The 15,670-nt window shown below is 35.9% G+C and overlaps 1 protein-coding gene across 6 annotated transcripts in view; it reads left to right on the top strand.

Annotated features, from left to right (window-relative positions):
* The window catches only part of FRY (FRY microtubule binding protein), a 223,099-nt gene that overhangs the window by 124,210 nt on the left and 83,219 nt on the right, over positions 1-15,670 (top strand). For all 6 annotated transcript variants that reach the window (XM_064716468.1, XM_064716459.1, XM_064716449.1 and 3 more), the window contains 8 exons: positions 93-191; positions 2,634-2,735; positions 5,894-5,997; positions 6,445-6,553; positions 7,488-7,574; positions 9,360-9,531; positions 10,582-10,714; positions 14,888-14,995. In XM_064716468.1, coding sequence (XP_064572538.1) covers positions 93-191; positions 2,634-2,735; positions 5,894-5,997; positions 6,445-6,553; positions 7,488-7,574; positions 9,360-9,531; positions 10,582-10,714; positions 14,888-14,995 — 914 coding nt within the window. The remainder of the gene's footprint in view (positions 1-92; positions 192-2,633; positions 2,736-5,893; positions 5,998-6,444; positions 6,554-7,487; positions 7,575-9,359; positions 9,532-10,581; positions 10,715-14,887; positions 14,996-15,670) is intronic.

Genomic DNA, 15,670 nt, shown 5'->3' with positions numbered 1-15,670 from the left:
AGTTTATTTTTGATGTTGTTTGCATAATACCTTAAAATTAGATAAAACAGCTTTTGAAATAGTTTTTTTACTGACATGAAATTTTCTTTCAGGCTGTTAAAAATGAAGTGAATGTCCCCTGTCTGAGGAACTTTGTTGAAAGCCTGTATGATACAACGCTTGAACTTTCATCACGAAAGAAACACTCATTGGTTAGTAACTCTAAGAAGCAGAGGTTAAAATTTATTGTCACAAATACTTCTGAGCAAGACCCTTGGGAAATTGCAAAATGTTTTATTTGCATTTGGCTATAACCAATGCATTTCTATTTGCAGGGAAGATTATTGTGTTTCCAGAAAATAACTGTATTTATTTTACTGATAATATAAGCTAAAATTAGTCTGAATCAAATATGTTGTCAGCTTCTGGGTCTGTGATTATTAAATGGTTAGGTTTTCTCATAGTTGTTATGTGTAAACATTAGGAGAAGAGGAGAAAGAATAGAGTTCACTTCTTGTCAAGCGAGAACAAATGAGGCATGTGGGAACAACTCTTTAACGGGGCTTAAATAATACATTGTAGGAAGGAAAAAAATTATAACACATGCCCTTTTAAATCCATAACTTGGCTGCTGTGTAGCTCCCTATTTCATTTTTTTTCATGTGAGATGAACAGTGGCACTGCAGTGTATTTTTGGAATCATGAGTTGATCTGAATTAAATGAGGATCTCAGTCAGTTTGATGCTGGCTGCCTTAAGCAGTCTGTCTCTCCAACTGGGTCAGCGCCTGTCAGCAGTGTGGCATTAGCTAATCCATTTTGAAGTCTTGGGCCTTTTAAGTAAAGAAAGTTTGTCATTTGTCCTCCCTCATTCTAGGGGAAAGTCAAAAAGACTTCCCTGTTTCCAGTTCTTTCAGCAAATGCTGGTCACTGGCTCTAGCGAAACTGCTGGGAGGACTGCAGGAGTGTGCTGGAGCTCTCTGCCTGTTACAGCATTCCCAGGGGACAGTCAGAGCATCCCCTGGGCTACAGTCCTGATCCAGTTTGAATTAGTGGGAGGCTTGAGATGGATTTCTGATTTCACTCTGCTTGTGTTCGTGTGGCTCTGTTCCACTCCAAAACATTGTTGGAACTGCAGCAGGGTAGAGCTTTTTAGTACAGTTTTTACATTAAATAGAACTTCCCAAACTCTGGCCATACTTGCCAAAGTCAATACTACATTCTTGAGAAAGGATTGCACAGCTGGGCCTTTGCATTTGATTGCTTGTCTACACATACCACACTGGAGGCTACATAGTTAAAAATGACAAAATAGAATAGATTCTTGTGAGGGTGTGATTAGAAATACAAACATTGCGAGGAGGAGGAGGGGAAAGGCAAACAGTTGACAGAAATAGCTGCAGTGCATATTTCCAGACTTCCAGGAAGAAAGCACACTCCTTAAAGTCTGAACTGGACCAAGATCAGTGTTTGGTGAATCCATGCTCTCACTGTACAGACAGGATGGGGGAAGTCATCTTGCTTCATTTTCTATCTAAAAGTACCTCGTATGAGCTAGTCATTAAGGTTCCTTGGTAGTGAATGGAGAGAATTAGGAAATTCCAGGAGATGGTTTATCTTTCCTCCTAGGGATCTTCCTTAGGATGGGCTATAACACTCTTGGAATGTTACTAAACTCTGTGATCCAGTCAATTACTCAATTGTATAGTAAGAAAGTCTTCTGTGAGAAGATTTCAGGTATCCTGTCCCTTATGTATTTTGGAGATGATTATAAAAATTAAAATTAGTGTACATTTGCCATTTGCTCAAGAAATTAGCCTAGATATGGACAGTTTATGTTATGTCTTAGTGGAACAGAAACTGAGATTTAGAATGTGTTTATACTTTGAGCTGTGACTGAAGTTAGAATTTAGAGATAATTTTTAAAATAATTCGTCTTAAAGTGAATGTTACCTTATTTTTTACTAACACCTTTTGTGTCCTGACTGGATTTATTAACATTACAACTGAAACCTTAGTCTTCTTGAAATAGCTGAGTCAGTTTCCAAATCATTAGGTGCATTTTAGCTTATTTTTTAGTGTATTGTTTACAAGTGTTAAAGTAAGTGTTGACAAAGAGACTGGGTTACAGTATTTCAACTTCTGTGTTCTTCTTTGCTTCCTTTTTTTTTTTCACTTCACAAGCTGTAACTCCCAGCAAATCCAGGCGTTCCCTGTGTTTTAACACAATTCTTTGACGTGTCTCGCAGTAAATATTGTGACTGCAGATTTTGAGGAGTATTAGCCGTCTGATTCACAAGTTCCAACAATCTCTCTGGGTCCTGTTTTTATAATAATAAAGTTTCGTTATTTCCATGCTTTTATTTCTCAGTAAACTGGCAGAACTTAGCCCTGGGAATCTGTAAAATTGTGCCCTCTCTTATACTGCTATGAGTACACGTGTGGTTGGTTTTAGTTCGTCCTTGAAAGGTATCTGTAACAGCTTTAGAGAAGGCTCCTTTTAAATACTACTGCTTATCAATGTGTTTATGTTGGCTAACTTGTATTGCACAAAATGGAGGGATTAGAACTTCAAGTTTACAGTAGCTCTATTAAATAAGTTTTGAGTGCTGTAGATATGCAAATAACACTTTATTGACATCCATTTCCTGTTTAGGCTTTGTACCCCTTGGTAACATGCCTGCTTTGTGTCAGTCAGAAGCAGTTCTTTTTAAACAGATGGCATGTTTTCCTCAACAACTGCCTTTCCAATCTCAAGGTTAGTATCTCTTGGTTTTAATATTGTATTCAGAGTTCAGTATGCACTGTAGGTCTGTTGCATAGCTTTTTTAGGTAAATGCGCTGAGTTATTGCTATCATCTGATTCCATACATAACTTTATTCCTGACAGTACAAGTTCTTTAGCTGTGCGCGTTTTTTCAATGGCAAAAAAATATTCTTAGGTCTAGTTTGAATTTCTACTGTTCCTCTAACTCAAAGCAAGACTGAGTCAAACACCTGTGAAACAGAAAAAATTGCTGATGGAAGTTAATAAGTTGAGTGACATACCAAAACTGAGCTAGTAGTAACTTGCTATTTTCACATAAGCATTGGAAACAAAGAACTTGTTATTGCTTTTTCAAAATGGAACTACTTGTAGGACGCTGATTCCATTGCTTATTTCACTCGTGTTAACTGTTTGCATTACAAAAACCCTAAACTGTTTCAAGTTTTTTCCTCCATGTAGCCCTTCTTATTCCCTTACCATATGTTAGATCTTTGAGGTTTAAGGTTAGTTTTCCCCTGCAGTCTGCTGTGGTTCCCAGGCTGCACGTGTGCTAGTTATCATTGCTGCTCCTCCACGTGCCTTTTACTTTTGCAGTAACTTGTGTCCCATGCCATGCTAAAACTGCAGCCCTGTGAAAGGATGCTCCTGTGCCCACCTGAAAAGGGCAATATAAGAAATACAGTGAAGTGATAAGAGCAAATGAAGGGCCTCCCTACTGTGTCTTGATGAACCAGTGGGTTGGAGGCTTCTGCTTGCAGCACACTTCAAACTTCACAAAAACTTCACATTTCAGCCACTTTCTCAGCTAAGAGGCAAATGTCTGCTCTCCAAAAGTTGAGTTCTCAAGCTTATAAAAAAGGTATATATTACATCCTTTTTTATGGTTGCTTTCTGGCCATATTTCCTCTCTGTCTTAGTGAAACAATTTGTATTGGCTCTCTTCATGTGGATCCTACTATTAGAATAGCTCTTCAGAATGTTCAGTCTGCCTAAAGATTTCCTTCTGCCTTTAGTACTTGAATACCTAACCTTCAGTGAAGATGCATTAGAATCTTACTTGCAAAGAGATTCAGAAAACAACCTTGTTGTTATTGAATCTAATTTTATAGGGTTTTATGCAATTGTACAAGCTTCAGAAAAGGCAAAGCCAGATGGGAATATATATTTTTCTGAAAATTGAGGAGACGATGACAAATTATTTGAAACTATCAGAGAAAATATAAGAAAAGATGGTCCTATCTTACTGATTGAAAATAAAATTGGAATTTATCTTGCAACCTGTAATTCATTGATATATGCTTTGATTTATAGGGCTCTCAGATTAGTGTTGTGGCACTCATTCAGTCTTTACTTTGAGGAGAAAGTAAGGTAGCTGAATATGTGGCTAAAGTAAGAAAGTGATTGACCACTCCTTCCCAGTACAGAGAAAGAGATGCCCCAACCATTGAAGCAATCTTTTCACCAGACAGGCTGGCACCTCAAAACCCAAGCCAAACTCACACAGCTGGAGGAAAAGCTGGAAATCCATCCATTAGAGGGAGAGTTGTGCACATCAACACCATGAGCTTGGGCAAATCTTGCTCATGGACGTGCCCTTAATGTCCCTGGATGTATCTTGGGCTTTTTATCATCTTCTTAATCCTGTTTCTGCCATGCAGCTTACTGATCTGACAAAAAACTGGTCTGCTATTTTTTGAAAACTCCAATGATACTGGTCTCAGCCCTTTTCTCCTCCCTCTTTCTCAATGGCTCTCACAGCTGAGTACCTCATCACTGGGCTATTTGGACATTTGCTGACAGATGGCTTCCTCCTCTGCTACACGGCCTCTTGTTACCTTAACTCAGCCACAGCCTGCTGTTTTCCTGAAAGCTTTGGAATAAGAATAAATTTTGATAAACATACTTCATCACTTGTTGAAGAAATAAAATTCTCAGGTCTGAATGGTACAAGGACTGACATGATTATACCTGATGAAAAAAAGATTGGAAGTAAACAGGTTATTAAACCAATTAAAGGTTAATAAACAAATTGATTGTAATTGATTTTATTATTTAAAATCCTGCAGAGATTAATATGCCAAGTAAACTTGGGCATTCCTTTTACTACTTATTCCAAACATGTGTGACAACCATTATATGCTGCTATAATAAATAAGAAAATTGTATTCAGTTTTCCGTCCATATAAAATTTTATTGCATAAAATATGTTGTCAGGGAATTTAGTGGAAATTGGGGCCTGAAAACAGTGTTTCTGTTCCTAAGCTTGTGGCAGATACCACGCTGAAAGTTGAAGTGATCTCCCATATCACTGGCAAATTGCCTTCCCTCATTTTGCAGGACCCAGACCCATACACATTCACATTTCTGATGGCATCAGTTGCAGTTTCTTTGATCAAACCGCAGTCTTTGATCTGTGGCTCAACATTTGTCTGCCAAAAATATCTCAGATTTTTGCCGTGGAGATTTGCCCTGTGGGCCAGGCAAACCTTATCTCAGGTCAAAGTGTACTGGACTCCTGCAAAGTTTAACCCAGCAGATGGCTCAACACGTGGGAGACCATCTGATTGGACTGCCCTTACTTGTTTCTTACAACTGCCACAGAAACAGAAAACTGCATATGACTGAGCAGACCCAAAGGCAATCCTGTACTAGTTTCTAAAAATAAACAGCAATCCAGACAGATAAACCAATTCAGTCCAGCTGATCACAGATGCCATGTTAATTAGGCCTGCCTAAACATCCACTGATTTTTGTCCTTTCACTTTTGAGTATGTGTGGTACATTCTTTTATCTGTTCTTAGTACCAAGCCTCCACCATAGTGCAACAACTTTTAAATTTATGTAATCCACTGAATAGGAGTTTTTATTTTCATAGTCAAATTGTGGGGGTTTTCAAACAGATTTTAAATTTTTACATGTATCTTATTTAACTAACTTAATACTTGGGTTTTTCAACAACTTTAGTAGTAACAGAAGCAGGTTGGATGCATGAGCATCCTACAGCTACAGGAATGGAGCTCTGAGCAGTTATGAGGCTCTTTGTTTTTTGTAGTTTCATTATCAAAATGCTGAATGTTGGCATCCTTTAAGTATAAAATTTCCTTGCAAATTTGTACCTGAAGTTTTTCTTATGTGATACGTTTCTCTAGAATAAGGACCCAAAAATGGCTCGAGTTGCACTGGAATCTTTGTACAGACTACTGTGGGTTTACATGATCAGAATTAAATGTGAAAGCAACACAGCTACCCAAAGGTAAAGTGTATTTATTTGTAATGAAAATCCATTATGGAGTGGATGTTGCCAGTGAAGAGGTTTCATAATTCTCCTGAATTCCTTCAAACTACCTATTTCTGTTGCAAAATAAGAAACTCAGCTGTATGCAACAAAACATTCCTCTTGTGGCAATGTCAGTTACAGAATGAAAATTGCTGCATAAAGTGTTTCTGCTTTTGGAAAAATTAGAAGTAACTCCTTGTTCAGTGTAAGTTAGAAATGCTTTTGTAATGGCCATGGACTGGTTAATTTACTTGTAATGTAGTAATGAATAAAATAATTACACTGAATTTGTAGCAATGGATCAGAATAAGACACCCCATTACATTTTCACTTCAAAGGAAGTTTGTTCTGGTCTTTCTAGATGGAGTGTCATGAAGATCTGCAAGGTCCAAAAATATCTAATGTTCTTTTTTTTTTTTGCAGTCGACTTATTACTATTGTCACAACCCTTTTCCCAAAAGGGTCCCGTGGTGTTGTGCCAAGAGATATGCCTCTAAACATCTTTGTGAAGATAATACAGTTTATTGCACAGGTATGGGAGAGCCATGAGTATATCTTTCCAGATAATGAACAATTATTTTCCCAATAACAAATTAACAAATAAGTAAACTTCTAATGACTGAATTTTTTACCACCCTGCTGACATTATCTTTCATCCAGGGAATGATGAAATTATTATACACTGAGCTGGGGCAAACGTGTTTTGAACAACAGGTTTTGATTAACCTCATTTCATTGAAATTAGATTAAAATGTGTTCACTCACAAGTAATTTTTGTCAGTTTTTAAAATTTCCAGCAAGTCAAAAAATGCATTTGTTGACACACTCTGACTGTCAATAAAGTTCAAAATAATAGGCCATATTTCATCCTGATACTGATTCATCCCTGGTGTATAGGACAATAAGTTGCACTGCTTTCAAAGCAGTAAGTCAGATGTCAGCTGAGTTCAGCATGGAGCTGACACATGTAGTTTTCATCAGTTCAAATGGGAACTGCTAAAATAGACTAACCTGCACTACTGGAAGTTTCATCTCTTTTATGACTTAAATTCAGAAAATTTTCCCATTGAGCTAAGCACTTAAGCACGTACTTAAAATCTCTGAATAGGAATGAAGCAAACAGATGCTTAAAATCTTCCCTTAACTGTGCCATCTGTGAACAAGCTCTTTTTATGTAAAATACTGTGTTAGTGCCATAATTACTGCAGTTTAAATGAAATAATTAAAAGCTTTATTTCCAAAATGGATCATTTTCTATTTAAATGCTATACATTTTGGATTTTGTCAACATAAAGCATTGTTAAAAGCTTAGATATGATAACATGTTCTACATACTTCTGAAAATCTGTTTTTCCATATATTTAAATAAACCCTGATTAAACTGGTGTTCAGCATTCTATAGCCTTAATGAAAATAACTAACAGAAGTGAGCAGCTTACTGATTTGCAGTATTTTTGCTATTTTAGGAACGTTTAGATTTTGCAATGAAAGAAATTATCTTTGACTTCCTTTGTGTTGGAAAACCTGCAAAAGCTTTCAGTCTCAACCCTGAGGTATGATGTACATCTGTGCTTTTTTACTTCTCTTTTTTCTTTTTTTTTCTTTTTTTTTTTTTTTTTGCATTGTGCTACATTTACTTCCTGGTTACATTCTAAGCACACTTTCACCTTTGTCCTGTTTTCAGGCAAAATCTTGAATCTGATTTATTAGTTAAATACATCTGTGAATTTCTAACTGTAAAATGTCACATTGTTTATGCCTTTCTGATGTTTTCTCAGTGAATAATATCAAATGTGAACTTGTGCAAATTTATAAAACAAAAAGAAAAATATAAATAAAACTATTGGTTGCAGTATGTTCTTAGCAGCAGTATGTCTGCTGTTGTTACATGCAATGCCTTAAACTTTACTTTAATAAAACAATAATTTTTCTGTAACAATGTCAATGTTTTTCAAAATAGTTTTGCTGAGTACATAATGCAAGAAAGCTTGAAAAAGAAAACACTCTAATAAAATTATACCACTCTGACCAGCAAAACTCCACTGCTGTTGGTGTCATGAGTCACCTTCCTAGTGCTTTACCTAGAGAAAACAATCAGAAATTTGAAAAACTTTAAATAAATCAAAATATAAATAAGTATTAAGAGAATAAAAAATTCTCTTAAGAATATACAATTCATTAAAATTTTGAAAATATTTTCCTTTGCAAATTAAAAAAAAATTCTAAAAAATTAATGATCTCTCATAAAACAGGTCTGTATTAATCTTGCAGACTTAAACAGTTGTATCTATTCACTAAGATGTTAAAATAGAGTGATTGCCTTTCACAAATTATATTTGCTAGAAAAATGTGGAAAAGTAGATTAAACTTTCTAAAACTTTCTACTGTCAAAAGCAGGGAAAATGAAAGGCAAGCTTTACTTTGAACACAGCTTTCATCTTTCTGTAGCAGAGTAAAAAAGAATGAAACAGAATTTTTGAGCGGGCCGTCCTCACCATGCTCTGGGTCAGCCACCTGCAGCATTGACTGAGAAAGGTCCTACAAAGGACATTTTGTGTTAGCCCAGCTGAGAGGGGGTGGACATAGTCCTTAGCTTCTTGTTCAATCAACATCTGAAGTTTTACTGTTTCTCAACAGCATTGTAAGTCTGAAAAGAAGGGCATTATAGTGCCACTTTTTTATGTACGTGGACTTTAGCATTCTGAAATAAAGAATCCCCATAATCTGTGTAAATGCATCTCTGGGAGACTGTCAGCAGGACAGCCTCTTAATTTTTGGAACACATTCCAGAGAAATTGAAAACATTCTAGTCTTTCAATCACTGCAATGCAAATCCTGCAAGTTTTCCTCTGGTGCATTCCCAGAAGGCATTCAGATCACTTAGATTCAGCTTCCTGATATTTTCACATTGTAGTTTTGGCATTGAACATCATTCCAGAATTTTCTCTCAGTATGATTAACCCTGGGGCCTTTCAAGACAGTTATTGATCTTTTTTTTCATAACAGATGTAGGTCATTTATGTTTAACTGAAGGTCCATTTAAGATGCATTGCTACGCTACAGATCATATCCAGGTGTTTTATCCTGAAGATAAAAAGATAATGTGCTAATGCAAATACTTAAAATTCTGAGAGGGGAGAGCACTGCTCACAGTGAAGATAAGAATTCACTATTTATTTCATGGGTAGTTTTTGTGAAATATATCAGACTAGTTAATCTAATGAAGATACAGAAAAAAATGCCAGCAAGTGCATTCTGAATATTTCAAAGCGAATGAAGAATATGAGTAGAATATGATCATTTGATTATGGAACTCATCCATCTTCTAAACTTCACAGAGAATGAATATTGGCCTGAGAGCTTTCTTGGTAATTGCTGATAGCTTGCAGCAAAAAGATGGTGAACCACCAATGCCGGTGACTGGAGCTGTTCTTCCCTCGGGAAACACTCTCAGAGTGAAGAAAACGTATTTGAGCAAAACTCTTACAGAGGAGGAAGCTAAAATGATAGGTCAGTAAGAGAATGGACAATACAGAAACTTGTGTGAGAATGGCTGTTTTCAGCACTTGATCAGAAGAAAAGTTTATTATTGTTAAGTATTTGATTTATTTTTGTAAGTATATAATTTATTGTGTATACTTTTGTAAGTATTGTAAATATATAATTTATTGTGTGTTCTAATGAAATTTGTGGTTTAGTTTGACAAATGCCACTTTTTGTAGGTTATTCTGAAAAGTCCTCAGTCGTGCTTCACAAGAGGTAGCAACCCTGTATTCTGAGAGGTTAAAGGCACAGGTAGTCTTTAATCTTTCAGTGCTGATAGCTGTGTTTATTCATGGATATTCATCCTATTAGAAACAGTGTCTGTGTTCAAAGATGTATCAGCTTTGAAAACCGTCAAAGATGCCATTGATAGTCTCATTTTAATAGCAATATCTTCAGCTTTCAAAATGGCAAAACTTTTAAATGTAAAATAATGTTGTACTGAAGTGCCTAAGTTAACAGCACTGCTGTCTTGGGCTTCAATGTAGAGCAAGAATCCTGTGCTGTTGAAGAGCCTCTCTATCATGCCCTGAAGGTGCCTGGTTTTGTTGGCAAAAAAAAAAAAAAATTTGGTTGCTCCTCTTCACACTTAAGTCTCTAAAGTTGTGTGAATTAAATGAAGTCTAGTGGCAAAGACCTGTGTTGTACTCTGCTAGATCATTGTAGTAATATCAAGAAAATAAGCAGTGTAAGACCCATTGCTGTTGAAGTATTTGAAGTATTTGAAGATAGTATTCAATAACAAATGTTTGCACTATTAAATTCTTGTATTAGCCATTTCATTGTGATTTTATGGTCCAGTATTCCAGTTTCCCTTTATAATATATAAGCGTTCCTTTTGGAGCAGGCAACATATTCTGGTTTTGGATCGGGATATCATTAGTAGTGGAATATACTACCTCATGAGGAAAGCATTTTTCTTACTTCATGCACCACAGCATGAGTAAGAAACTTTCTTTTTCAGAATATACATACATATAAATATCCCCAATTATACAAAACCACATATTTTTGCAGGTATGTCATTATATTATTCTCAAGTAAGGAAAGCTGTGGACAACATACTCAGACACCTGGACAAGGAAGTGGGTCGGTGCATGATGCTTACCAACATACAGATGCTTAACAAAGAACCTGAAGACATGATTACGTGAGTGCTAAACACTAATTCCCATGAAACATGCAGATGTAATTTTGGAACTTTTTCTCTATTTCTGTCTATCATGAGTCATCAGAGAAACAGCCAGAAACAGAAACATTTAGCTTAATTAGTGTATGCTTAGAAAAAATGTTTATGACAAATTGATTGTGCTTATTTGAATGCTGCAGTGTTTGAGTGTTTGGAACTGAAGATGTTCTTTATGTAGGTAAAGTCATGTGTGAATCCTGTGATTTAGATGGTAGAAGTAGAATGCTAAAGTAGAAAACCTGGCAGCCTGTGCTCAGAACACTATCTCAGGATATATTTGCATCACTAAACTTCAAAATGAGTGCAGTGAATTCTGTAAATCCCTATTAATAATAATATTCAAAAATTCCCTTTGGTTTTTTTTGCCTGTAATCAAAATCAAATCTTAATTAAAGACCCAAGTAATCTTTTGATAAGGTTTGGATTTAAGCAGTATCCCACTGGAACAGAATCAAACCAGTGTGCTTCAAGCTGTGTTGAACAGCATCATTTTTCACTTTCATCCAGAATTATTAGTGAGGGATGTTTTGTGGAAAGAGAGAGCTGGTGAGGTGAACATCAAGTAGAGGTTAGAGACACAGGCATCATCTTATACATGCAGAGCACAGATTGTAGAGATCTCAGCTGTAAGGAGACCTTGCATATCTTTTCTGTTAGAGCAGTAGATATGGTCATTATTCTAGAAAAGAAACAACTCCTGGAAAAAAGTTTGAGATGTAATGAAAAGGACACTGCTCTCTTTGAGATTCTTTTTTATTACTGCCCAAAAAAAGTCAACTTGCTGGGAGTACTGTGAGTGATAGACTGACTGCCTGGTACAACTGATACAATCTTCATGTTTTAGCTCCTCTGGCCTTATTTGCTGCAGTGCCTCTAGGTGAGACTGTAAGCTGTGTCACCAGCATTGTCTTACCTTTTTTATATTCATAGCTATTATTACTATCCAATAATATATTTTCCTTGTAGTCTTACCCCACATCCTGTTCAGTTCTCACCCCCAGTTTTCATAACTATTTTGGGTATTCAGGCTTTTGTGGTAAGGAAAGCAAGTTTTAAAACTCACATTTTATTCCCAAGAGATAATTGCACAGTGAAACCTTGGGCACTAAGATTAAAAGTGTACTTAATCTTTGCTATGAATATCCTTTGGATGGTTTTTCACCATCCCTAAAATTTTGTGTATTTTTAGAGTCGGTGAATAAATAGACTCAAAAGAGTTTTAAGTTTCAGGATGTCTTAAGATTTGGTAGTAATTTTTGTTATAAACATGAAGATTGGAATATTTAAACATGTAAGTTACTGCCCTTTGTGTTGTATTTTATATCCAGATGAGCTCTAATTTGATATGTACACTTGAAAGGCCAACAACGTTATAACACATTTTAACTTGTTCTTTCAAGGGAAAAATATCTGGGATGCTTAATTATCAGTTGATCTAAAATCATGTGAACTCACAATGTGAACATCAGTAGCTGTTACTATCAGGATTGAAAATGATCCTTTCAAAAAGTGCATTGTGGATATCTGGAAAAACCAACATTGTTTTTACGCAATTGCTTCCCTTTTGTTTACAGAACTCTACGCTTCACTGGAGTTACATATTTATTTTGAATTCTTATGGACTTTTATTGGTAGATATCACACTGTATTATGTACATTTTGAAGTTATTGCTTTTGTCATAGTTACATAAAGTTTATGTGTAAACTGTATAAAATGAATACCACAGTGGTATTTTTATTAACAAATAAAATAAAATAAGAATCTGAGAGAAGTACCTAGGCAGTGAGCAGACATAACATTGCAGATTCTGGAATTTTCTTTGGCAGTACTTGCTTCTAGACAATATTTAATTACTGGTCCTTTAAGCATTTATTGTTGAAGTAATAATTGCCAGTATGGAGAGTCTTATTAAAATCCTGAGTAAGAAGCATCCTTTGCATCCTGCACTGGGATATGAATTTCAATACTGGCTATAATTACTTTCCAACATTTGGTTAGAAGAGGGCATGCATTTTTCTAAAATACAAACCTGTCCTTGCAAGTACTTCAAAGGCTCCCCTCGCCTCCCTCGCGTGCTGTGCATGGTAGCTCAGATGTTAAGTTGGGAACTTGAGCCTGAGGTTTGGATCTTCTCCTGCTACTCTTCTGACCAGCTGATAAGCCAAAGAACACCCACAGATTTTATATTTATAAATAATTACTCATTTGTCTTCAGAAGAGTTTCCTCTCAAACTATTAATTTACAAGTCTCCATTTGAAATGCACAAACTTTGCCCTTGCTAGGGTCTGAGCATAAAGAAACTCTGCAAAGTTCCTTTTCCGTTTCAAGTCATGAAGGAAGACTTGGTTTGCCTGCACATAAAATTCCCAATGGCACTTTAATGTTTACAACTATAAAAATATACATTTTACACTAGTTATTAATCCAGCTACTATTATTTGCTTTAGTGATAATAGGTGAAAGGGATTTGTTTATAATTCTCAGTGAGTTGTTGCATTTTGCTCCTTTTCCATTCAGTTGCTGACACCTTTCAAGTTCTCTCTGTCAGAATACAGCCGTAGTGAGACAGAGGTAATTAATCATGAATATAGTTTCTCCTAACTGTACCATTAAGACAGTTAATTAGAAAGACGTCAACATTTTATTCCTGTAATATATATCCAAGCTGATAAGGAGGGTGTTAAGAGACAGTATGGTAGTCACTACAAAACTGTCTTTAATCATAGAATTAAATAAGTCTAATATCAGTTTATGCCTTTTCTGTATGCACTGAACTCTTCTCAGTGTTACTCTCTGAAATAATGAGTACGGAATATCTTCTTTCTGCCTGCATTGCATCCAGGCTTTCTCTGTGACTGAACACAAAAGTAAGAGACCCAAATGCAATGTCCTCTGTTGCACGGAGAGACAGAGTAATGTCGTAACCAGGGCAATGGACCAGGGTGCAGGAAAACTAAGTTCATTTTTTGTTTTGTCGCTCCATTTCAGTGTGGTGTTATGTAGCTTACAATGTCTCTTTTTCCCCCCCTCATTCTTTTCTAGTTCTATTGGAAGCATATTAAAAGAGGAACAATTTTTCTCTGCATGTTTATAATATAGTCTCTAAATAGGACTTTACTTTTTTGATCCTTCCAAAACATATTCCAGGCTAATAATTAATAATACTGTGGGAAAGACTGCACAGTTTGAAATGCTGTTATGCTTTGGTAATTTCCCCTACACTCCATCGTCAGATAATAGATGATTGAGATAAAAATTAGCAAATTAAAAAAAATCCACCCTTTGGACTCTATCTGAAGGACTTATTTAATCTGCAGACTTATCAAAAATGTTGAAAACAAGTCAGAAAACAACTGCATCTGTTACGAAAATAATCAACAGCTGAAACTTGAGCTACTTTTAGAAGATTCATGGACTTCCAACCTAGTGTTTGGTTCATGCTGAACTTTGTGCTTAATGATTTTCACAGGCTGTTAGGGAACAGTTGCACCATTCCACAGATTAGAACAGCCTTAGGGCTGCTAAAACATGTTCTAGCTGATAAGAGTTGCCAAAATGCTGTTATCGCCAGCAGTGATCAACAGAAACTCTCTGACCATACCTACCTCTAAATTGCACACTTTTTTCACTATTAAAATGTATCATGATGGTTTTCCATAGGCTTGTCCTCTGTTGGGGACGAATCTCTGTATCTTCAGTTGTGTTATTTGCACTTGTTACCCATCTGCTATTTTCTTTTTACAACGGGTGAAATATAGCTGCACCATGGAGAACACCCCAACTCTTTCCTCATTGCCTCGTCCAAAGCTTGCATCATATAAATGCTGATTTTGATGGAGGAATCCTCCTACATTTTCCCTCCTTTTTTATGTATATGCCAGTTCCTCTCAGAGAGAAGCAAACGAATCATTAATAACTGATTTTCCAAGTAATGTATAGATATGATGCATGAAAAATCTCAAAATCAATACCATTTATTCAATGGAAAAATGTATTCATGTTTCCTTCTTACTTTATTATAGTGCCTAGCTGTCCCTCCTGATGTTTTCAGTAGGCCCCTGGCACTTTAGAGGTGGATCATTTAACACAGTTCCTTCTTAAGTTTAGTCAAAATTTTCTTCTAATTTTTCAGTGGTGAAAGAAAACCAAAAATTGATCTGTTCAGAACATGTGTTGCTGCTATTCCTCGATTACTTCCTGATGGAATGTCAAAACTTGAGTTGATCGACTTGCTGGCAAGGTAAGTTGTACAAACATTGACTGCTCCAGGAGAACGGTGTGAAAAGCTGAGCCACAGAATTAGACAGAGATGTCCTAGCACCTTTTTACAGTTTCTATGGTTTTATTATGGTTCATAATTTTGTTAAAAAGTTGTTATGTCCTCCAGAACTCATTCCCATCAGTATGTAGGTTACATAATATTCACTGTTGTACAAGAAAGTCACAACATGTTACTTTTCTAACCATCACAGCAGTCTGGTTAACAGGAGAAAACATCTTTTCTGTGTAGTGAAAAAACAAGGAGATACCGGTTTAGTTTTGATTTATGATTCCCACATGTCTCTTTGTTAAAACAGAATGTGCTAGATGTGGTATATTACAAAATCCTTTTTACATTATTATTAGCATAAAATTTAAAAAATATCAGTTTAAAAAATATTATATCCCTCCATTTAATTTGTCTGAGTAGACTTCACTCAACAAGGTAGTCTGCCACATGGCTTCTACACCACTTAGGTTTCAGGACTTGTGGCAATTAATTGTGATAACAGGTGCCAGTCAATATAGACAAGTCTGTTATATTTCAGTTCAACTATCCAAGACCAAGGTTCCAGCTTGTGTTCTTTATGTAAGTGGATTAGGGTATTAAATTGAACCAAGAGGGCTTTGCAGCATATTGCTCTCAGGTAACTGT

This window comes from Zonotrichia leucophrys, chromosome 1, assembly GCF_028769735.1.
Source record: "Zonotrichia leucophrys gambelii isolate GWCS_2022_RI chromosome 1, RI_Zleu_2.0, whole genome shotgun sequence".
NCBI lineage: Eukaryota > Metazoa > Chordata > Aves > Passeriformes > Passerellidae > Zonotrichia > Zonotrichia leucophrys.
Note: the sequence above shows the minus strand (reverse complement) of the source record. Positions and strands in the feature narration are given on the sequence as shown.